The 23,452-nt window shown below is 37.9% G+C and overlaps 2 protein-coding genes across 2 annotated transcripts in view; one reads left to right on the forward strand and one right to left on the reverse strand.

Moving 5' to 3' along the window:
• The window catches only part of lpar1 (lysophosphatidic acid receptor 1), a 30,538-nt gene extending 23,149 nt beyond the window's left edge, over positions 1-7,389 (forward strand). The window contains exon 3 of the mRNA XM_026273229.1: positions 4,799-7,389. Within this exon, the coding sequence (XP_026129014.1) occupies positions 4,799-5,100 (302 nt within the window). The 3' untranslated portion in view covers positions 5,101-7,389. The remainder of the gene's footprint in view (positions 1-4,798) is intronic.
• Positions 7,390-10,395: 3,006 nt separating this feature from the next.
• The window catches only part of musk (muscle, skeletal, receptor tyrosine kinase), a 29,846-nt gene continuing 16,789 nt past the window's right edge, over positions 10,396-23,452 (reverse strand). Inside the window, exons 8-17 of the mRNA XM_026273230.1 lie at positions 22,760-22,766; positions 21,013-21,276; positions 18,503-18,666; positions 17,962-17,985; positions 17,531-17,619; positions 16,421-16,580; positions 16,089-16,275; positions 13,752-13,946; positions 12,736-12,884; positions 10,396-12,423 (exon numbers count right to left, since the gene is read on the reverse strand). Coding sequence (XP_026129015.1) covers positions 11,738-12,423; positions 12,736-12,884; positions 13,752-13,946; positions 16,089-16,275; positions 16,421-16,580; positions 17,531-17,619; positions 17,962-17,985; positions 18,503-18,666; positions 21,013-21,276; positions 22,760-22,766 — 1,925 coding nt within the window. The 3' untranslated portion in view covers positions 10,396-11,737. The remainder of the gene's footprint in view (positions 12,424-12,735; positions 12,885-13,751; positions 13,947-16,088; positions 16,276-16,420; positions 16,581-17,530; positions 17,620-17,961; positions 17,986-18,502; positions 18,667-21,012; positions 21,277-22,759; positions 22,767-23,452) is intronic.

Consider the following 23,452-nt stretch of genomic DNA (forward strand, 5'->3'; position numbering starts at 1 on the left):
TGGGTCCTCCAACGACCGCAAAAACCGGAAGTCGGTGTTTGTGAATTTGGACAGCCTACCCTTCTTTCAGTTCCCTCCCTTACCCGTTGCTCATATCCTGTCGCCTAGCAACCGTGACAGCGCCAAGCAAGACGCGGGTGAAGAGCTCATCGTTCTCTCCCCAGAGCTTTATAAACACTTCTGTCTGCTCTTTCGTCCTTAGAAGCGTTAAAAACTGCTTCAATCACTAACAAATAAGCTGTGTGTAAGGGGATATTCACACAGGCAGTAAGGAAGAAGCTAGTTTACGAAAGTAAACTTTTTTTTTTTTTTTTTTTTACATATACACGTACAAATGTAAAAAAAAAATGCTTAAGGCTAAAACAAAATGCCTAACTAGAAAACCACTGAAAATATATATTTTTGAAAAGCCAGTTTTTAAAAAACATCGAAAATAATACTCCTCCCCACTCCGCTACAGCTCGCTTCGTCCTGCCGAAAAGAATTATGGGATAGGTAGGACGCAAAAGGATCCACCACACCCATCCTTCCAATTCGGGGAAAAGGAGGACGCATTTGTGGGCCGCATTTGAAGGATCCTACGAATTTGGACAGCCTTCGTCGCGGCGCTGTGACGTAACATCCTTCAAATGCGTCCTCCGAAGGATGTAGACCCTGAATTTGGACACAGCTATTGTGTTACGCATGAGATGCCACAAAAGATTTGAAATGCAAGTCAAATACATCAGTTGAGAGCATCTTTAGAAAACCAAGCATGCTCTAGAAAACCAAATGAAAAAGAAGTGACGTGGAAATGGAAAACAACTTTTTCAGCACCAGCAGAACACACTCAGTAATAAATAGTAGTCAATGTCATGTTATTTCTTTCTGGAAATCTGTTCCAAAATGTGTAAAGGTGCTGAATAATTGGCAAAATCAAGGTATGTTTTCCTCTATATGGCCAATTCCTCGCTGGAGTCAAGGAAAGCCATAAAGTACTTCCTAGACAAACCCAACATTCACACGACTTGGCAAAGTTATTTTGCTTCTGAACCTGAATCTCTTGCAGTGTTCGTCTGAACACCCCAGTCACTGTGCCTGATGGTGTTAATAAGCTTTTGTGGAAGTAATACATTGAAAATCCTGCTCTAAGACGAAGCAAACTTTGAGTAGCTGCCAATTTAACTGCTTATTCAGCTTCAGAGTGTAAAAGAGATTTAATGAAGGGAGGGGAAAGTCTTAACGGACTTATTTGAACCTAATCAATATCCTCATTTATTAATGACATAAAAAATGAAGGGTGAAATATCATAGCATTACTAAACAAACAATAAATCTTTGGTGCTTTGACTGCTGTTTAGAATCACATCAGTCTCAACTTGTTCTCTTTTAGTAAAGGTACTGTAAAGTATGAAATAATTCAGTTCATCCACACCCATGCAGTAATGCATTTCAAGTAATGTGAGTTACATAATCAGAGTACTTTTTTTTCAAGTAACAGGTAAAGTAACCCATTACTTTTAAATGTACAGCAACATATCTGAGTTATTTTTTTTCAAGGTTTTTACTTTGTTTTCCCATTTATTGACTGACAGCTAACCTCTCCTCAAGTTGAGAGAAATTGGGAGAAAGACTTGAGTTGAGAGACTTTTGGTGTGAAAGGGCCTTTACAGTTGCTAAAAAATATACCCTTTGGGTTTTCTGTTATTTAAAACAAGTCCAGCCCACCGGTGACAAAAAGTAATCCAAAAGTAATTTACTGCAAGTAATCCATTACTTTATGTGTCATTGTATACATTACTTTTAAAAAGTAACTTTTCCCAATACTGCACCCAGGAAACTGGATTTCTTTGTGTCTGTAGAGCACTGTGTGGAAAACTTACCCCATATCCAAAGTTATCTATTAAACTAATTGCGATTACATGAGGCGCATATTATGGATAATGTACATCTAATTATTTAATCTAGTTGTAAGCAGAAATGTGTGTGGAGATATCATGTCATGATAATGCCACTTACAGATCACTCAAATGGGTTAATTAAATCAGAATGGTGTGTTGGTGGATGAAATTCCCATCTAACCAATGTCAGATTTCATCCTAAATTAGATGACATAAATATTAGTTAATAAAATCGATTAAAATGTGTCCGAGAGAGCATGACATCAGCAGGACAGCTGTACTGTAGGCTATGAACAGCAACAACAACAAAAACGGATCACAGTTCACAGCAATATTGCTGTCAAGACTTACAGTATCTGAATTGAAGTCCATACTATGTTTTCTTTTCTCTATCTCTTCCAAAACAAGTTTTTCTTCACTAACTAGTTTTCTGAGCTGTTTGTGTAAAGGAAGCTCTTCGTACTCACAGCTGAAGCCACAGTGAAGTGCTTGTGATGGAAACCATCTTCATTTCTAGTATATTTTTATTTAAAGATTCTTAATTCTCAGAAAAACAATGAATCTGTCGTAGCATCAAGTTTTTAGAGGAAAACAAACACACAGGATGTTTTGTCTTTATGGTGGGCACCACAATTTTGTTAGAATCTCGGACTTCAGACGCAGTCTTCAATTCCCCTCGCTCACGCCTCTGGGTTTGATCAGAGAGAGCAAAACATGTGGCAAAGCCTCGCTGGAATCAGCCTGGAGTTTATCTTACTGCTGAGAGTCTCCACATAACTTTCCAGTGATGTAAACCATTCAAGAGCAGCTGCGTTCAGCTAAAGGAAGAGCGTGCTCTTGTGAATGTATTTCTAGCAAAATAGCAACTGTGGCCAAAATGTTCGTTTTCAGTAAAAAAAAAATTTGTTTGTATTAGGTTGGATTCATAAGAAAAAATAAGTTTGGCATAAAGAAAATATACTGTAAGGATTTTTTTTTTTTCAAGCACTGGATGCATCCCTGGCCTTCTCTTAGTAATGGAAAAGCCAGATAACCACTGCCTTATATGATGAGATGCAGGCTCTGTTTTAAAACTTTGTGTACTGCCCATATCGGAAACTACCTTCTTCTGAAGAAAACCATGAAATATAATATAATATAGAACTAACAGAACTAATATAATATAATATAATATAATATAATATAATATAATATAATATAATATAATATAATATAATATAATATAATATAATATAATTATTTTGAAAACCCATTGCTCACTGGCTGTGAATACACATACAGACAATCCATGGGTCACAGGAGGGGTGGTGATGTTGATCAACACTGGCTTGGGATAAGCGTCATTCCCAGTCTCCACCAATGAGAGCATTTGGGTTGGGTCTAAAGCCCTGTTCACATTACTTCCCATTCAGGTTACTAGTGGCCATTCTCAATACTGGTTGCCTTGAAAGCGAATCAGGTTTCTTACCACACTAGTTTATTGTAAACTTGATTTTTTTAATGTTGATATACTTCCATAACTTTCAAATCATTGCTGTTTCTTGGGTGTGATGTTTATATTTCTAATGTTCTACAAGTACAAAACATTTGGAGGCAAAATACTAAATATAATCTAAATCTAAATTAAATCCGTACATTCAAACAAAAATGGCGCTGAGAGGAGAATGATCACATGAGCTCCACCGTCTTCTTTCCTAGTGGCTGTCGCTCCTGAAAGTTGAAGGATTCTGATCTTTGTTGCATCGCTAGACAAACCCCATCTGGTGGCCAACGGAAGCTGTTGCTCGTGTCGCCGGAAATCCCCAGTTCTCCATTGAATTTGCTGTTGCTGGTAGTATGAACAGAGCTTAAAACTGCAGCAGTGCTCACAACGAACGCTCCTGATAAAATGATGTAGTGGTAAATAGGAAGTTTACGATAGTACTTGAAGGCAGTAGACAAGCACTCTCGCTCAGCACAAGGGAGGGCATTGTTTTGTTAACTTTTTGATTTGTTATTTTGAGCCGTTTGAGACACGGAAACACACGGCTCACTCATAATATATTGCTTTACAGATCTACCACTTTTGCCATTCAGAAAAGTTCACGCAGCATGCGTTATAAGTTACAGTTAGCGCTCACACTCCCTGATGTTTAGATAACTAAACTGTTCTCTGGTCCACCTCTTCCAACCGAGCCAGGGCCTGCTAAATAAACCAGGATGGAGCACTCACACTAGTCAAACGAACTGGGCTTTGGGGGTCAAATACGCTTAGGCATGGTTATTATGGTTAGATTGCCTAGTTTTTATCCCACATCCTGCACCCCCACCCCACCCCCGTGTGTTATTCGGCGCTGCTCTCTGCTGCATTGGGTCCTCCGATCCCGCACGTCTCTACTCGGAAGGAGCCTGTTATGATGTTATGATTTAGACTCTGGAGTGGACTCTGAGCATAACTTGTTTTTCTATTGCAAACTATAAAAATGTTCTATAAAAATGCTAATGCCCTATGTAAATATAAAAGAAATACTGCGGTAAAAAAACACGTATTTGTTCAAAGTGTTTGCAAACAAAATGTCATTGCACTTTTGTTCATATTGCAGTACTTTTTTTATGAAAAAAGTGCACAATACACTACTTCTGAGTTCATTATTGAATTCTGTGAATAAGAATGCAAAACAAAATAGACAATCATGCAGTTAATCACGATTATTAACTGTTTATACAATTTGCATACTTAAATTTATCCTAGGGCTGTTGAATGCTTGAATTTGATTGGTTATAGAAAATGTTGAATACTCCAAAACTTAGGAAGATAGTTTGGGTGCTGTGAGGAACTGATGTGCAGTGTGTCTGTGGTTCTTTTAAACCTGTTAAATCAGTATAGAAAAACACCTTTCAGTTTCCTGAAATACTCATCAATTTCCTCGTTTTTTCAGGTGCTTTCATTGTGTGCTGGACGCCTGGTTTGGTGATTCTCCTGCTGGACGTGGTCTGCTCCAACTGCAATGTCCTGACCTATGAGAAATTCTTCCTTCTTTTAGCAGAATTCAACTCTGCCATGAACCCTATCATATACTCCTACCGGGACAAGGAGATGAGCGTCACGTTCAAACAGATCCTGTGCTGTCAGCGGCAGGAGAATGTGAACGGTACAGCAGAGGGATCGGACCGGTCTGCGTCCTCCATCAACCACACGGTCCTGAGCAGTGCGCACCATAATGACCATTCAGTGGTCTGAGGTTCAACACAGACCGGGATCTGAGAAGAGACTGTGAAAAATGCCTTTTTATGAGCAAAAGACTTGTGGTTATAAAGTTGCCTGTGCTTTTTCTGTCCTTATAAAGTTTTGACATGATATTGAACTATTTAAAAGTGGATTAAATAGCCAGTTTAACACAAGTTGTATTTGTTCCCGAAATGCCTTATGGAAAAGTTGGAGGAGTCTTTTGGCTAGATGTCATTTTTTTGTCAGATTGTTGTAAATCGAGAATCATTTTTTGTGCGTGTTGTACAGCGGGTGTTGAACTGAAGGACGTAATGAAGTGTCCAGTGAATCTGTCTGTCAGTTTGCACTAGAAAGAAAAGCGTGCATGTAAGGGACCACTGGGACATCATTTTGGTGAACTATGCAAAGAACTTGATTGTTTGCTTTGTTTTTGTTTTGTTTTGCATTGCACGTTCGTCCCTATGTATATATATATATTTTTATGCTCACCAAGGCAGCATTAATAATAATACAAAATTTAAAAAATCAGCCAAATCAATAATGCTATGTTGGACATTTTGTGAAACTGTGATGCACCACCACACAAAAAGTAAGATTAATAAAATCAAAGACAAAGAAATAAAGGTTCTATACTTTATTCAGCAAAGATGCTGACTTTTATAATGATACGACAGAATTCTGTTTCAAATAAATCTTGATGATGCTGAAAATTCAGATTTACATAACAGGAATAAATTATTTTAATTCACAATATATTAAAATAGAAAACTAGTATTTTAGATTCTACTAATATTTCATATATTACAGTTTATACTGTATTTTTGGTTCTATAAATGCAGCATTGGTGAGCATGATCTGTGAAAAGCGATCTAGTTTCTACATAGAAACAAAGATTATTAAAGTATGTTTTACAAAATATATTGCAAAGCAGTTGTTTCAAAGCAAAGTTGTTGGGCTCCAAACAGGCTTAGAATGTAGATGAATGCATGGATTGGAATTTCTCATGACAAGGACCATGACATATTGATGTAAAGCTGGGTAAACTTATGCCTCAGTGACTTGAAATTTACTTTGAATTTACTCAACAACTTTAATTTTCTTTTTGACACACACACACACACACATACAAAAAAAGAAAAAGGATTATATGATTTCCTATATTTTTCAACAGGGATCAACACCCATGCCTTATATATAATATTAATTATATTCAGATTCATTTTCAACATGATGGAAATTAAATGATCAAAAAGTCTTTACTTAATTTACCGTATGTACGTATGTATATAATATGTGTATATATTCATATGTTAATCAAAGGGAATGTCTATTGTTTAAAGTTAATCGTTTAAACCAAACTATAGCTGTTTTTATTTTTAAACTCCTTCTTTAAAATCTAATTCAGTCATGCTAAATAACATTGTTGGCCAAACATGGAAGGACAAGTGTTTTAATATACAAAGTTAGCACTGCATACAGAAGCCTGAAAAATTAGTTGGACATTTAAGTTACATTACAGATGCACTAAAATCATGTTAACACATTTGTTTAAATTCTCAGAAAAATGAACAAATTCATATATAATGACTTTTAGGTGCTCAAAAACTTGCCGGGCCACTGTAGGACAGTTCAACTTGACTGTAATGTTCATGTACTATTATCCTAACATCTGTGAAATTGACTGTTTTATACTGCATGTTGTTCATAAGAGGGAAAGCTTCTCAGGAAATAACCTCTAGTTTAAAACAGTATTTTGTACCCTATGGCATTTTGACAGTATTGCTTTAAAGTTTAATCATGTTTGAAATGGCGTTGTGTGTAAAGAGAATGAATCCACTTTAATATGACTAAACTCTGAGATGCTATATTTGTAAAACATATCAGTATTATCAATAGTCAATACTAACATTCTCTTAAGTTTCACAGTGACCGTATGCATTGATTCACTGTGGATGTTTGAGTTTCTGTTCATGGTGTCTTAACAGGAAAACAACCTATAAAACCTCTTGTTTTTCTAATGAACCGAGCAGCAAATGTCCCAGCCCTGTTGCAAGTCTTGCTCTGTTGCGAAAGCGAGTTTGAAGCACTCCAGTGCTCCAAATAATGTCCATCTAAAAGACAGCTGTGCTCGACAGGTCATGGGCCATAGGTTCATTCTAGGTTGAAAAACAGCAGTGTGTTTCAGAAAAGATACTTGTTCCCTTATGAAGTCTGAACTCTGAAATCCTGCATGGTAACATTCACTTAACAGTGTCATACAATTATTGAACCTTCTTGAAATAAATCTGTATATGAGTCAAATCCTCATCTGGTGCGTCATTTATTTGAAAGTTCAACCCGATCTCACGGCAATTCGTAAATTTTTCACAAGGTGGCTTATTTGTACGAATTCGTACGACCACACTCGTACAAATTCATACGATTGTTGGCAAATCGTACGTATTTTACGAGTTGCACAATTCGTATGAATTTGTACAAATGACCTACACCTAACTCCGCCCCTAAACCGAACCATCACGTGGGTTTAGACAAAACGTATAAAATCGTACGAGTGAGGTCGTACAAATTCGTACGAATAAGCCACCTGGTAAAATACGTACAAATAGGCCGTGAGATAGCGTTGGAAAGTTTCATGTTAAATACTCCACATGGTGGAGTTACTAGAATACACATGCTGACATTTAAGTACATCTGTTCTTTTGCAAAGAAAAAACGTGGCAATTAACCCATAATGTCACGGCTTACAGTCAACACATATTCTCCAGAATGGAGTTTTCCACATTTCCTGCGATGCGGTAGGAAATCCTTGAGTTTAGAGCGAGCTGATGAGTGATGGGGATATTACTCCGTCAATGCTGATGTCACGAATCTATAAAAAACACCCTCGCTAGCCTCATTTCGGCCGCTATAAGGAATGTGTGTTATATCTGTAAAACAATCGTGAAAATGTTTGGTATGTGAAACATATGGCCAGAGAGATTCCACGGGACAATAGGACTTCAGTTATTGCTCGGACACGGCCAAGTCTATAAACCAGAGCAGCTGGGGTCGGCATTCCTCTGTGTTTGCGTTACTCTTTAGTCATGTGTGATAGTAGACATGGAGTTTCTCAGACAGCCATCAGGAAGAACAGTGTTTGAATGTAAAGTACATTGGAATCTAGTTGTCTAAAAGCTCTTGTTAAAATATTGGGTAACACTTTAGGCTAAGGAATACTGTTCACTGTTAACTATTTGACTGTGTATTGCTAGCATATTGGCTGTTTATTAGTATGTAAAAATCACGTTGATGCCTTATTCTTAATCTGCGTGACCAAATCGTTTAATCCTATTCGATAATTTAACAACTACCTCACTAACTAATAATAAACAGCAAATTAGGAGTTTGAGGGGAAAGTAACTTATATTCACATATTCAAGTAATAGTGAATAAATGTGTTCACCAATCTAAAGGGTTAACGAATATATACAATGTTTTCTGATTTATTCTTGGGGGAAAGGAAGCTTAGGAGACCACGGCTATACTAAGTTGTGCTCTCCAGTCCAATATAAACGAACCGAAAAGGGAACAGTCAACCTACTGTCCGCTTCCCAGGTTTATAATACTCCACCCTCTGACTCAAAGACCCTGTGTCAGACCCCGAGACCGGCTGAAAACTGGCGTGTGATGGTGTAGAATATAGCCTTAGCATCAGAAGAGAGCATCACAAACAGGATCTCGTCAGTATATCTGTTGTTATTTCTAGACAGCAGTGAGATTAGATGAAGATCAAAAGGAGACTCGCAGGTCATTGTGGTTTCCTGCTTTCTCCTGAGAAAATGACCCCAGTAAGCTCGCACGTCTCCACTAGAATTTATAAGATCCCAATGTCTCAACATGTCCAAAAGAACAGAATATCAACTCAGAATATTTGATTATTAACGTTGCCCATTAAGACCAAATGATCTGATCTGTTACACTAATTAATGAATTAATTAATCCATTCATTAATTCATTGCTCTATTTCACTGTTAATAGTTTTTACATAAGTAAATATTAATTTCTGAGGAAATTTATAAAGCTGATTATTAAAATAAAGCTTCTAAACTATACAGTTTTATTATCTAAGTAGCATTATATATCATTAGTATAATTACCTAATAAAAAATAAACAGCATAAAAATTATGGTATGAAATGAAGGTATGAAATTTATTACAAAGAAATACCAAATAAAAATATAAATAAACGTTTGAAATTGAAACTTTTATTTTATTTTCCCCCTTAATTAAATATAATCATGAAATGTATTATATTTCTCCTTTATGAACAGTTTAAAACAGTATAAAAGCACTGTATGAAATTTTTATTAAAACATACAAAATAAAAATTGTTGGGATTGAACATTTTCTTTTATTTTCTTTTATTTTATTGCTAAACCTGATAATTTATTTAATTTATTTGATTTTTTTATATTTCTGCCTTATGAAATCCATTATCCTATCCAATTTCAAAATGACTTTTTGTGTATTAAGGAAAAATCAGCTTTTTTAAGTGTCTTGTGGGGTGATCAGTAATTCTGTGTTCTGTCTTCAAGTTACATGACAGGGGTCAGAGAGAGTGTTCGGTTTGAACAGAAATCACTGAGGCCCAAATTCACCCGGTCGGTTGTGTTGTGGCCTCTCCGTCAACCAAACGTGCTGGCAGGAGCCACGGCTCATGAATCCATTCATCACTTGTTTTTCCTGGCCTACTACTACTATTGGGATGTCTGTGGTTTTGCCTCGCTTACTCCTTGAGGATTCTATAAAAGTTAAAAACTCATGGCAAAGATCGTGTATTTCTAGGATTATCAGATGTGACCCTACATTCTGAGATGATGAATTAAATGCTGGGATGGAGAATCAGTCCCACACACGTTGAAAGTAAATCCTTCACCATCTCTCTTCATTAAATGCCAGCGTGATTTAATACAGTCTCGGTGAGTTCCTGTTTTGAATGCTTAGAGCAAAAACTGTCTCAAATGCAGAGAAAAGTAGTGTCATAAATCAGGCTCCATGAGGTCATTTTAGTTCCTGTGATGTCATACTGCCCCCTGCCTGCTACCCGAAATAAACCACAATTTTAAACAGAAAAACAAATGTCCAGTACACTATCAAGTTTCGTAATTAGCTGCTTATATTACCACATTTAATCATACTTGATATGGACAGGAACGTACATACCATTAATGTTGCTTTCTGCAATTGTGGATTTGAGGATTTATTTCTGAGACAATATGAGAAATGTACTAAATAGTTTTATTTCAAGCAAGTCACATCCAACATCGATTCATATAACTAATTTAACCACTTTATTAACATAGTTGGTCTAAAATTGTGTAATCATACAATAATGACATAATAGCACAAAAAAAATAGGTCATGCTATGCGTGTATAATAGCAGATTCCCAAAGCTTTTTTTTTTTTTTTTTTTTTGAGATTTTAAATACCTGTCAGAAGTTCGGACATGCTGAACTGAATTGAACTGAAAATGAAATGGGTGAGTTGTATCAGATGAAGTAAAGTGTTAGGTACACATGGACACTCATATAATACTGTTTATAAAGTATCCCAGAATGCACCAGTATGTAAAGGGCTTTAAGTGTAAGCAGTGTTATAATCTAGACAAAGGGGTGACTACTTCATTTTAATAGGTTTTATTGTTTGTTGGCTGGTAGTGTATATGGGACCATCAAACAGATTAATTGTTAAAAGCTAAAATTAAGCAGATGTCTTCATCTCAATTTATGATAAAACGCATATAGTTCATACACATTCAGTTTTGTTTATGAATTATGAGATATGATCTTAAGAAATCGTTCAAAAATATTCTACATAAACTTCTCTACAATATTTTCTGATACAGTGTTTCACTCAAAAATATAACCGAGAACACACAGAGAAAGATAGTATCCTGGAATATCAATTAATGAGAAATTAACAAAACTGCTTAGTTACAACATAAAGTAAAGTGATGATGTGCCACTTTGGAATAAGCTATTCTATTTAAATGTTTTAAATCTAAATTAATCAATGACAACATTGTTCAGCTTTAAGCACTATAGCATGTTATTGAATGAACTTTATTAAAGAATGTTACTAACAGATGCATAATACTCTCGGATTTTTACTCAAAATAGATATAAAAGCGATGAAAAGTACAAATATCAGGCATTTATACTGTATGTCTCTGCTTGCAGAGATTTCAGTCTAGATTATTGCAGTGATTGTACATTAAACTTCATTACTGGTGATCCTGTTAATATGAATCACCTCAAACCTTGACTAGCACTCATCTGATGTCTGCCATACATCTGTCTCATTGAAAGAAATCAAACGGGATCCTTTGAACAGATGCGAGCAAACTCGTCTTCAAAGAGTTTAAGGGATCAATATTCCTCAAGGTGTGAGAGCCTTTTCAATCATTTCAGGCTTCTTACTCATTCCTCAATGTTCCTCTGGTTTCTTGAGTATATGGGCACTTAAAATGTTGCTGGGTTGTCTTCAGCTCTTGTGGATACCTAAAAATGTTTTATCCTTCTTTAAGACCCCTCAGGGCTCTTTGGGATTTTAACGAGTTCCTTTAAGATTGGAGCTTTTCGGTTCTTTGAATTGCATTTTTAGAGATCCTCAAGAAAGGCCAGATTGGAGCATCTGGTCATGCATTCTTTCCAGGATGCGGTGAATGCTTGCGAAACTAGGCCGGTCAGTGGGATGAGTGCTCCAACACAAACGCATGAGATTATACAACTCCTGTGGACAGTTCTCTGGACAGACGAGCACATTTCCATCCCTTACATAGTAGATGACCTCCTCATGGGCCATGCCATAGTATGGCTGCATGCCATATGAGAAGATTTCCCATAATACCACACCATAAGCCCACACATCTGACTCGCTGGTGTAGCGGTTGTAGAAGATAGATTCGGGTGGCATCCAGCGAATTGGGATGGCATCGTTTTCACTGGCTTTGTAATAATCTGCAGCATAGATGTTGCGTGAGAGACCAAAATCCGCAATTTTCACAACCAGGTTTTCGGCAACCAAACAGTTGCGGGTAGCTAGGTCACGGTGCACAAACTTGCGTTCCGACAAGTACGCCATTCCTGCCGCCACCTGCTTGGAAATGGAGAGCTGCTCCAGGCAGCTGAGGGGTGGGTAACGCTCAGGTTCTGACACCAGACTGCTGCAAGTCAAGGTATCCCGACTTAGACTGGGCTGCTGGGTTGAAGAGCGCCGTCGCAGGAATTCGTTCAAGTCCCCATAGGCCATGTATTCAAACATGAGACACATGGGCTTCCCCACCGCACAGACTCCTGCATGACAGATACACAAACGACAGGCTTAGTTGTGCTTCCAACAGTTGATGCCTAACCAAAAATATCCTTCTGTTATTCTAACACTGAGTCGAGGCACTGAATATGGTTCCGAAATGCCACAGAGTGGACATTTCAGACTACACGCTGGGTCAACTCTGAAATGGATAAGTCAAGCTATTTTAAGGCTTTTTCAATTGTGTGGTACCCTTGAGGAAAGGACATAAGTGTAATAGGAAGCAGATGTGTTTAATTTTAGGAAAGTCCTCAAGCAGATGTATGGTGCAAGCCTTTGAAGTTGAGATACATTACCTAGGAGACGGACAATGTTGGGGTGATCAAACTCAGCCATAAGTGCAGCTTCTCTTTGAAAGTCATTCTGCATATCAGCCGAAGCTTCCTCCTTCAACATCTTCACTGCCACCATGGTGAACGGCTCCATTGGCAAAAGACCAGGGGCTCTAAAGAATAGCAGGAACATTGGGAATCACATTGCAGTAACTTGCTGATCCTGGTCAAACAAACCTGGACAATTCAAGCCTGGACCATCAATCAGTTTTTGAACTTTTTTCCAGCTTTTGAAGTTATGTAGTAGGCATAATAGTCTAATTTGCTTAACTTAGAAATGACTTTCTTGTCATGGAGTAACAGGCCACCTTCACTGACCTGAAACCAGCTTTATCTGTCACATATTGACAAACAGGTCATAAAGCCTTTCCAAATAGTTTAAATGGTGATGCCAAACTTTGGAAACAGAACGACAATGGCACTAACTCAAGAACCAGCTTCGAATACCATTAAGATTGCACTTCCTGTGCTGAAGGCTCCTGTGTGTTCCTGGAGAAGTAAACACTTTTCTAATGGGCGTCTATAAATAACCCCCTCAGCAGAGTTCACTCACACGATAGTGTCTACAGGGAAGTTTCATATTGAAACACATCACATGTTTACTATACCTATCCAATATCCTATTTCAAGCAAAAGCCATATGGTGTATACATTATACCCACTGCTGTACTTCCCAGGGTCTCTGTATATCTGATATCAGAACTATTTGGTCTGAACACGTCAAACCTTTGCTTGCTGAATAATGGTTTATGCTGTCTCAGATCTAAATGGTGAGTCAGTAAAGAGTTTCTGAGAGTACAGTCATTGTCCTTAAAACTGGGTTCACTTAACCATTCACATACTATAAAAGTTAACTCTGAAAAAACCTTACAAAAGAAATCATGCGGTGGACTGTCCATATAAACAGTGACAGTGGCAAACAAGAACAGACATTAGCACCACTGGTGTTACATTTGTGTGTAACATTTGGTAGCTCTCACCTTGCCTGAAACACCCTACCGAAGGCCCCCTCTCCAATATCACGGACATATTCAATGTTGTTGCGTGGATATTCGAGACTGAGGAGCTTAGAGTTGAGAAGGAGAGGCAGTCGTTGGTACATGGGGTTGGGATGAAGTCGGTCCAGCAAGAGCTCTGAGGGGAGTGTAGTCAGAGTAGGCGTCTCCAGCACTCTACTGAATATAGAAGCACAACTGTGTTGTTTAGATGCATATAGCTAATAATTTAAGTAATGCAACATACAAAGCAACTTCTAGTGAGAGTTCTCAAGAGCAAGGGCATTCGATTCTCCAAGAGAGCCACCTTCCTGCAGAGTTTTTCTAACCAAGTGTGACGAGTGGGGCGGGGCCGAGAGACGTGGGAACAGGAGCGAGGCTGGTGGACTGATTGGGGAATGAGTGACACCTGCTCGACCCACCGGTCTCGAGTCCCAAGGAGGAGATGGAGGGATATAAAACCAGAGCGACGACAGTGACGGAAGAGAGAGGACCAGGCCTGGACTTTCTTTTGTGTTTGCTTTTTATTTGTGCACAACAGTCATCTGCGAGGGGCTGTTGTGCTGTTTTGTGTTTATTTTTGATTATTAAAGTTTCAGTTGATTGTCCGCCGGTTCCCGCGTCCTTCTTCCAGATGATTACGAAGGTTATATTGTTACAGTGGTGCCGAAGCCCGGGAGAAGGAGGGATGCACTGCTGAAGAACCCTTGCCGCTGTGGTGAATCCGCGGTGCCATCGAGCATGCGAGGAGTGTGCCGCTATTGGACGATCGAGGGCTGGAGTGAGTTGCCAGGGACGGACGAGCTCGCTGCCGGCCGCCCGTGATGTGGAGGGGCGGCTGCCATCCTTGAGGGAGCGGAGGAGTCGGCGCCGTTCGCCAGGGGGCCGGAGCCTGCTGCCATCTGCCGGAATGGGGAGGAGCAGGGAACGGGGGACCCCTGCCGCTGCCCAAAACCGGAGGAGCTGTCGCCGTCCACCGGGCGGCAGAAGAGTGTCGTGCCGTCCACCGAGGGCCGTCCAGTGCCACCGCCTGGCTCCGCGGAGGAGATCACCCAGCTGGTGAAGGGTTAAAGCGGCAGCGTGTCTGGGAACCGGAATTTTTTTTCTCTCTCCCCTCTCTCGTTTCTGTTGCTCCTCTTTCCATCTCCTTTTCTCTCGCCTCGTCTGTCCTACCCCCAGGTTCCCGCAGGTCCCCGTGAGCGGGGGGAGAACAGCGCAGTCTCGGGAGAACCCCCGGCCTGCTAGGGGCGATGGGGGTATGTGACAAGTGGGGCGGTGCCGAGAGACGTGGGAACAGGAGTGAGGCCGATGGAGTGATTGGGGAATGAGCAAAACCTGTTCAACCCACCGGTCTCGAGTCCCACGGAGGAGATGGAGGGATATAAAACCAGAGCGACGACAGTGATGGACGAGAGAGGACCAGGCCTGGACTTTATTTTGTGTTTGCTTTTTATTTGTGCACAACAGTCATCTGCGAGGGGCTGTTGTGCTGTTTTGTGTTTGATTACGAAGATTATATTGTTACACGAAGATGTTCAGGATTACTTGAACATTACAGACAAGTGTGTTGGAGCAGAATTAGAGCAATACTCTGTTTGATGGTGTACCTTCAGGAGATGGAATAGCCAACTCTGATGCTAAAGCGCTACATTCCAGCAGATTTCAGTTTAGGCCTTGCTACATTAAACCTTTGTTTTCAAATCATCCTAAACACCTTGATTTCAGGTGTGTTTGATTAGGGTTAAGCTAAACTCTGCAGGATGGTATCCCATTCAGGAGCAGGGTTGGCCATACCTTTTCTAGAGTAATTTTGATTGAGTGTCCTGTTAGGGTTTGAAATTTAAGATCTGGACTATGATTGTTTAATATGAATGTTGTTTCAGGACCAACAACAGATGTTGATACCAATGCTCACTTGGTAGACCTTGATACATTTCTGTTCCTGAAGTCCTTACTTTCTGCATATTCAGCTCCATCCTTGATCAAACAAAGCTGAAATAGCTAATTAAGATCATCAGGAGCACTTCACAAGTACAGTAAGTTATGCTGATGCCGAGATGGAAATTAATTCGACCCTGTCCTACATCAGTCTTCATGGATCACACTTTTTAAAGCAGGGTTCTTCAGGGTTTAGCTCCAAACACTAGGTAATTAAGCTTGAGCAGGGTTTGAATTCAACTCTGCAGGACATTGGCCCTCCAGGACCAGATTTGAGGAACCCTATTTTAAATGTTTGAGCCATCAGTGTAGTGCAGGTAATTGTATTGAGAGACTAAATGACTGTAAATTACTATAAACGAGACTTTTCAGTCCATTATTTACCTTTTCCTCTTTTGCCACATTTTCTTTCGCCTATGGCACATGAGGATGAGAATGGTAAAGAAGGCCGCCCCAGCGAAGCCAGAAATGACGAAGATGATAACGCTCATTGAGTAGGCTGTAGACACAGGAGGAGGCGGGTAAATCTGGACTGGTTTTGTAATGGAGGGTGCAGTCTTCACACTCATAACTGAAGAAAAGAAGAATAATTATAAGCCAGGACCAGCATTTGTTTCATATTTAAGAGATAGCTGACATTCTAGCCCAGTCAAAAAGTATTTTCACAGCGTGATTCTAGTTTATCTTATTTATTAGTGAGATATAAATTGTTATACCTTCTCCACATTTGGGCACCAGACAGTACTCCCAGCGTACATTAGAGTTTGTGGTGTAGCACCATGGCCTGTCACTCTCTCCTCCTGGGTTACGACAGTAGTTTTCTGCATTTCGCAACTCAGGAATCACATCTACAGAGAGTCTATGTTGATGGGGATCCTGAGTGGGATAAAAACAGAGCGGTCAACCAAGAAACTCAAACCTCTGTGGCTAAATTCAATATTCCCATTATCCCTGATATATCCAGCACTGCCAGGTTGAAACACACCACATGCATTAAACCTTTCCACATTGTTTTGAAAAGAGACAAAATCTTCTCCATTTAAAACTTCATTTCAAAGGAAACCTCTGGATTGATTTAGTTTGACCCTCCATTGTTTTTGCTGTAAAAACATTTGTTTCCTCTGTTCATATCTGTTGAAGGTCGCTGAGTGTATGCCAACGTGCAGAATTCAAATTGTTCAGGGGTAGGTTATAGTTTGAGGATAGTGACATAAAAAAAAAAAAAAAAAAAATACTATTTGATATTTGATTATAGCCAATTATATTTGATTATAGTGAAAATGATAGCATGTTAAAATGAACATTTATTAATATGTGTAATTCTAACTCTTTGCCCAATATTAAAACGTATCAATGCTCGTCAAATCCTCCTCCAGAACATCTTGGCATATGCCATTAGCATATCTTTGTCAAATCTATTGTAATTTGTTATTATTGTCATAACCTTTATTACATGACTGCATTAACCATTGTCGAAGGCTAGACAGGCTGGATTACCTCTAACATAAATCGAAAGCTAAATAAATAGCTACATTCCTATCTACTAGCTAACATTATTTTCCCTGCCCATGCGGCCTAGACATCATCCTTGGTGAATAAGAGATAGAACAAGTTATAACAAGATTTTGTAGATTAAACTTTCTTCAGAATAAATATATATATATATATATATATATATATATATATATATATATATATATATATATATATATATATATATATATATATATATATATATATAAAGCATTAAATAATCGCACCAAATAAGAGTATAGGAAGATTTTATTTGTAAATGTAGCTATGCTGGCTTCAAAACAAACATTTACCTGCTGGTTCCATCGCTGACAGGGAATGGAAGATGCTGTCATGTTGTGAGTTCCTTGGTAAAACCTTCCTTTGTCACTGTAACATGTTGCTAAAAAATAAATAAACTGTCACTGGTCAAATAAAATGAAAAGTGTGCTTTTATGATCATTATTGCTGTTTAATGCAAACTGGAGTCCAAAGGCCTGTTAGTAAATATCTGTGTATGTATGTATCTGTGCATATAATAATGCAATAATTAATAATAATTATTATTTAATTAAACAAATCTAAATAGTAATTATTACATGATTTATTTTTGATAGTAGTTAGTAGTATTGTTGTTGTTGTTGTCATTTACAAAGCAGTTCACATGCACGTTTAATTAAAAATAAAATATAACTTCCACTTTTACACCCCACCGTGAAGAAAGCAAAGACAAATTCTCACTTACTTGTAACTTGGTCTTTATTGAGATCTGTATTAAACAAGCAAAATAAATAAATAAATAATTAATTGATTTATTAATTTTACTTATTAAGTTTAGTTATACTTTTCTGACGTGCAGGCTTCTAGAAGATACACAGCCTAATTGTCAGTCTCCTGCTTTATATAATTACCATTTCATTGCTCTTTCCCATTAAATTTAGCAAGACAACAGCTTGCAAACATGGCATGGAAACATTTACTGTAGATAGGACCATTTACTCAGCTGTTCAATCTCCCCAACTTCCTCGCATGCTTTGGCTATAAACCACCCTAATCTTGTCGATCTCCAGGTCTGCTGTCCTCACATTCCTCACGAGGCATTTCACATAAACAAAGAAAATCTACAGCATTGTCCTGCCAAGAACCATACGTGGCAGGTTTTCCTCTAACACCCATTGTTTTCATGGGACGGATGCTTTATGAACATCATTGACAATCAGCCCCAAAATATCACATGATTTTCAGAACTAAAAATATATGTTTATATAATAGCGTGTCACACTTACCAACGTAAGGAACCGCTGTGCATGAGGATGGGTCTGCTTGTTGGCTGGGTAGAGAGGTGCATTCTGGGAGAGTGATGCTATGTTGGAACCCTCTAAGAGATCGTTCCTCAGCAGAGCGCCACTCCTTATAACAGTACAGCTCTTTCACAGCCAGACAGTGCTCCCTGTGACACAACAGCACAGTGTATGTTGAAATATATATATAGCATGGGTGGTTTAGTGGTTAAAGCTTAGGGCTAGCATTTGAAAACTTGCCGTTTTCTAGGTCGACCACCATTGTTTGCTTAGGCATGATGAGCAAACCTCAGGTTGCTCCAATACTGTGACTTGCTTTGAATAAAAGCATCTACTAAATAGCCTTATGAGTCTTTTATTTATGAAGTGCCGTTTCTGTGCTTGATGAATATCATGTCATATTGTATTTCAAACTAAATTTTATTTTATTTTATATTATTTAAAATGATTATTTTTTTAATTCTTTAAATTAAAATAATTATTTATTTATTTATTTATTTAAAATATAACAATTAAATTAAATATAATACAATATCTATGTGCACAATATAATATAAATACAAATGGGCTGCATTTCCCAAAAGTATCGTAAATTTAAGCTGAGCGTAAAAATGATCACACAAATCATCTTAGACTTGTGGACCATATCCAAAAACCATCGTAACTTAAGTAGTATTTGAAAATCTTTGTGGATCTATGAGTGCTCTGGAGTAATCGTAAATACAGTATTTATATACATCGTATATGAGGTTACCTGCAGGACAATCGGCAGATTAACTTCATTCAAGTTTCTGATGTTTCCTTTGTGTTGTGCTGTTGTGGCTTGTTTTCATTGCATTTTGCTAATTTTGTTGTGTTGTGACTTGATTCTGTTGTGTTCTGCTAATTCCGTTGTGGTGTAGCATGTTTCCGTTGTGTTGTGCTAATTTCATTATGTTTCAGCTTATTTCCATTGTGTTGTCTACATTTTGTTGTGTTTCATCTTATTTCCATTGTGTTATTTCAATTTTGTTGTGCTTCAACTTATTTCCATTGTGTTGTGCAAATTTTGTTGTGTTTCGGCTTATTTCCATTGCATTGTGCTAATTTGTCGTGTTGCGACTTATTTGCATTGGGTTGTACTAATTTTGTTGTGTTTCGGCTTATTTCCATTGTATTGTGCTAATTTGTCGTGTTGCGACTTATTTCCATTGTGTTGTGCTAATTTTGTTGTGTTTCGGCTTATTTCCATTGTGTTGTGCTAATTTTGTTGTGTTTCGGCTTATTTCCATTGTGTTGTGCTAATTTTGTTGTGTTTCGGCTTATTTCCATTGTGTTGTGCTAATTTTGTTGTGTTTCGGCTTATTTCCATGGTGTTGTGCTAATTTTGTTGTGTTTCGGCTTATTTCCATTGTCTTGTGCTATTTTTTGTGTGTGTGTGTGTGTTTCGGCTTATTTCCATTGTATTGTGCTAATTTTGTTGTGTTTCGGCTTATTTCCATTGTATTGTGCTAATTTTGTTGTGTTTCAGCTTATTTCCATTGTGTTGTGCTAATTTCGTTGTGTTTCATCTTATTTCCATTGTATTGTGCTAATTTTGTTGTGTTTCGGCTTATTTCCATTGTCTTGTGCTAATTTGTCATGTTGCAACTTATTTACATTGTGTTGTGCTAATTTTGTTGTGTTTCGGCTTATTTCCATTGTATTGTGCTAATTTTGTTGTGTTTCGGCTTATTTACATTGTGTTGTGCTAATTTTGTTGCGTTTCGGCTTATTTCCATTGTATTGTGCTAATTTTGTTGTGTTTCGGCTTATTTCCATTGTCTTGTGCTAATTTGTCATGTTGCAACTTATTTACATTGTGTTGTGCTAATTTTGTTGCGTTTCGGCTTATTTCCATTGTCTTGTGCTAATTTGTCATGTTGCAACTTATTTCCATTGTGTTGTGCTAATTTATCATGTTGCAACTTATTTCCATTGTGTTGTGCTAATTTCGTTGTGTTTCATCTTTTTCCATTGTGTTGTGCTTATTTGTCATGTTGCGACTTATATATTAATGTTATATTTATATGTTTTTTTATAAATATAGATAACAACTGGTAGATAATTTGATCCTGTGATGGTATTTTTGTTTTTTGTTTTATGGGTCAAATTTCATGCTTTGTTTTAGTTTTTTGTTCTAGTCTTTAATAAAAATAAAAAAAAAAGTTACATTCCAAATGTTATTATAGGTGACATAAGAACAGAATAAAAGCTAAATGTCAGCCATTTACCAAAACACAGAATCTATAACTAATTTTTATGGTTGTCATTCTGTGAACAGGTTCATGTCTCACAGCTCATCAGTGCTGTTTCCTTTTCTGTAAAGATATGCTTTTTTCTGATGCAATGTTAGGAAATCTGATCCAGGCAACAACGAATGACACATAGCCAATATGTTTCTTTGGCTTCTTCTGGTTTACTGTATATTTTCTGGTATATGCATATTCTGCACGGTATCAGCTCATTTGCATTACCTGCAGATGGGTTTTGGTGCTGGTCCGAGTCCAGACGGGTTGCAGTCCTGGAAGGTGGCGTGGCAGAGCAGTGATCTGGCGGCGGGCCTGCAGAATGAGCTCACCCCGTCCAGCTCCCCCCATGCGCTCTGTGCCAGGTACTCCTGAGCGTCCTCCGGGTTCGGAAGAGAATAGTTAAAAAATACCAGCATGTCCTGACGGAGCTCGTTCCGACACACGTCGCCTCTGTATGTGCTGCAGTAGCCTGCGCTGCCTTTGTACAGTCTAGATCATATAAGACATCACAATGCAACATTAAACACATACATACTGTGTGGTTTCTGGGTGTTCTGTGTGGGTTGCATTATGGTTGCAAAAGCATTCTGGACGACTTCTCTATGCATGATGTTTTTGTCAAGCTTTAAAGAAGTGCACTTATTTTGACTTATTTTTCATTTTGATAGGTAAATGACATGTAAAGTTCTTGTCATTTTAATTATAATTGTATTTAAAGGAAATATATATATATATATATATATATATATATATATATATATATATATATATATATATATATATATATTTAAATGCATTTTGTTGCAACTAAATCATTTCAATTGTGCAATTGCAAATATATTTAAATGCTAAGTTTGTATAGAAATCACATTAAACATTTAATTTAGCAAATAAAGATGTGCTTAAGTCGTATTTAAGTTCGTAAAAAGCACTTATTAAATTATAATAATTGCATTTAATATAAATGTAAACTATTTTACAGTTTCATTTAATAAAAAAAAAAAAAACATGTGATCAAGTGTCTGAAAACTTTACATTTAGTTCAAAATAAAGTATATTCTTTTTAAATATATTACCGTCTTAAAGCTTGCTAAAGTAAAAAGACCACATTTAATATAATATATATATATAATATAGGATCCTTCAGTTTACATATTTTACTAATTTTATTGTATGTCAGATAAAACACGTGAGTCTGATGGTTTTTAAACATAACAGCTCTCCTTTCCTCGGAAATAATAACAAACTGTGTTTATGAGTTTGTACTTTGTCAAAGAGTTACTTATTTGCCCTCAATCATTAAATGCTACTAAACAGGGCTGTGTTTCCCAAAAGCATCGTAAGCTTAAGTTGATCGTAACTCCATTGGTTTCAGTGGGTCTACAATGTTCAGAATTTTAGCTTACGGTGCTTTTAGGAAATGCAGGCCAGAATAGTTCAGTTGTATAATGATGTCTCTTCAAGGCTTCCATACATGACTGTCTCATGACTGCGTGCTGACTCATGTACACACTGCACAACTGACAGGAATAAAGTGCAGTTCTCACAATTACTTCATTCTCTGTAACTTTGCTTTAATTGCATCCAGACGCTGAATCTGTACTGTCAGATAATAGCTCGGTTTATTTAAGTTCATGTGTAACTTAGACCATCTGGCACGTTTGGTTTGCGGCGGGAGAGTACTGCATTATCCAGCACGTGTATGCTTGCATTTATCATTTCAATCAACAGAGACACACTGACTCAATTTGACGGCTCTTTCCAGTGAAAGCTCCACTCAATTTAAACGCACACTCATGAGTTCATGAGCAGTCAGCTTGAGTCATGCAATGCATTTAGAAATTTGCTGTTCCTAACAGATTTTGTCAGATTTACCAGGTAAAACCGTATAGAGAAAATACGGCCACAGGGTCACGTTGTATTAAGCTGCATGTTAAAGTACCACTTAATAGGATGTAAATTACATTCTTACCTCCATTCTATGGGAAAGATACAGGATCCAGAGTCCACCACCAGAAACAGACCCAAGAAGAGAGAAGAGCACAAACAATATCTGTTTAATGTCAGAGAGCAACACATCCACGCTGTAGACCTCAGCATGCTTCTGTGGCACAGTGTGTGTGACTGAGACGAGGACACACACAGAGCACGGGGGTCTTTCTGCAGATACAGCAGGTGTGAAGTTTAACGGCCCTCCTCCTTTAAATGTGACAGGACTCAAGAACCGACTTCACAGAAGCACACAGTTTACGGACTTGAGGTCTTTCTTTTTAGATACCACTTCCAATAAGATTGAGGTTTACCAGAGATCCATGTAATAAGGAATTGTTGGTAATTTATTTGGTAACAAAAGCATATATGACTCAGTTAATGCAATAATTCAATGTAATATGTCCTAATCGTATTGTACACATTCTGTGCATGGCTCAAGTGACACAAGACAGCTTTTGGGGCATGTTTGCCTGAGGATGCATGGTTTCGGGGTTTGGAGGAGGCAGAAGAACAGCTTTACAAACACAGAGGAAGCTGAGTGAAATACCGGCAGCAGAAACACAGCTGCTGAAACTTCAAGAGCAGTCACTTCATATTTACACAGAGCTGCCGGGGAAGCATATGGCTGAAACAGTGAGGGGGTGTTTACAAGACTTGTTTCATGGGCCTTTAT

Source organism: Carassius auratus, chromosome 10 (genome assembly GCF_003368295.1).
Source record: "Carassius auratus strain Wakin chromosome 10, ASM336829v1, whole genome shotgun sequence".
Lineage (NCBI taxonomy): Eukaryota > Metazoa > Chordata > Actinopteri > Cypriniformes > Cyprinidae > Carassius > Carassius auratus.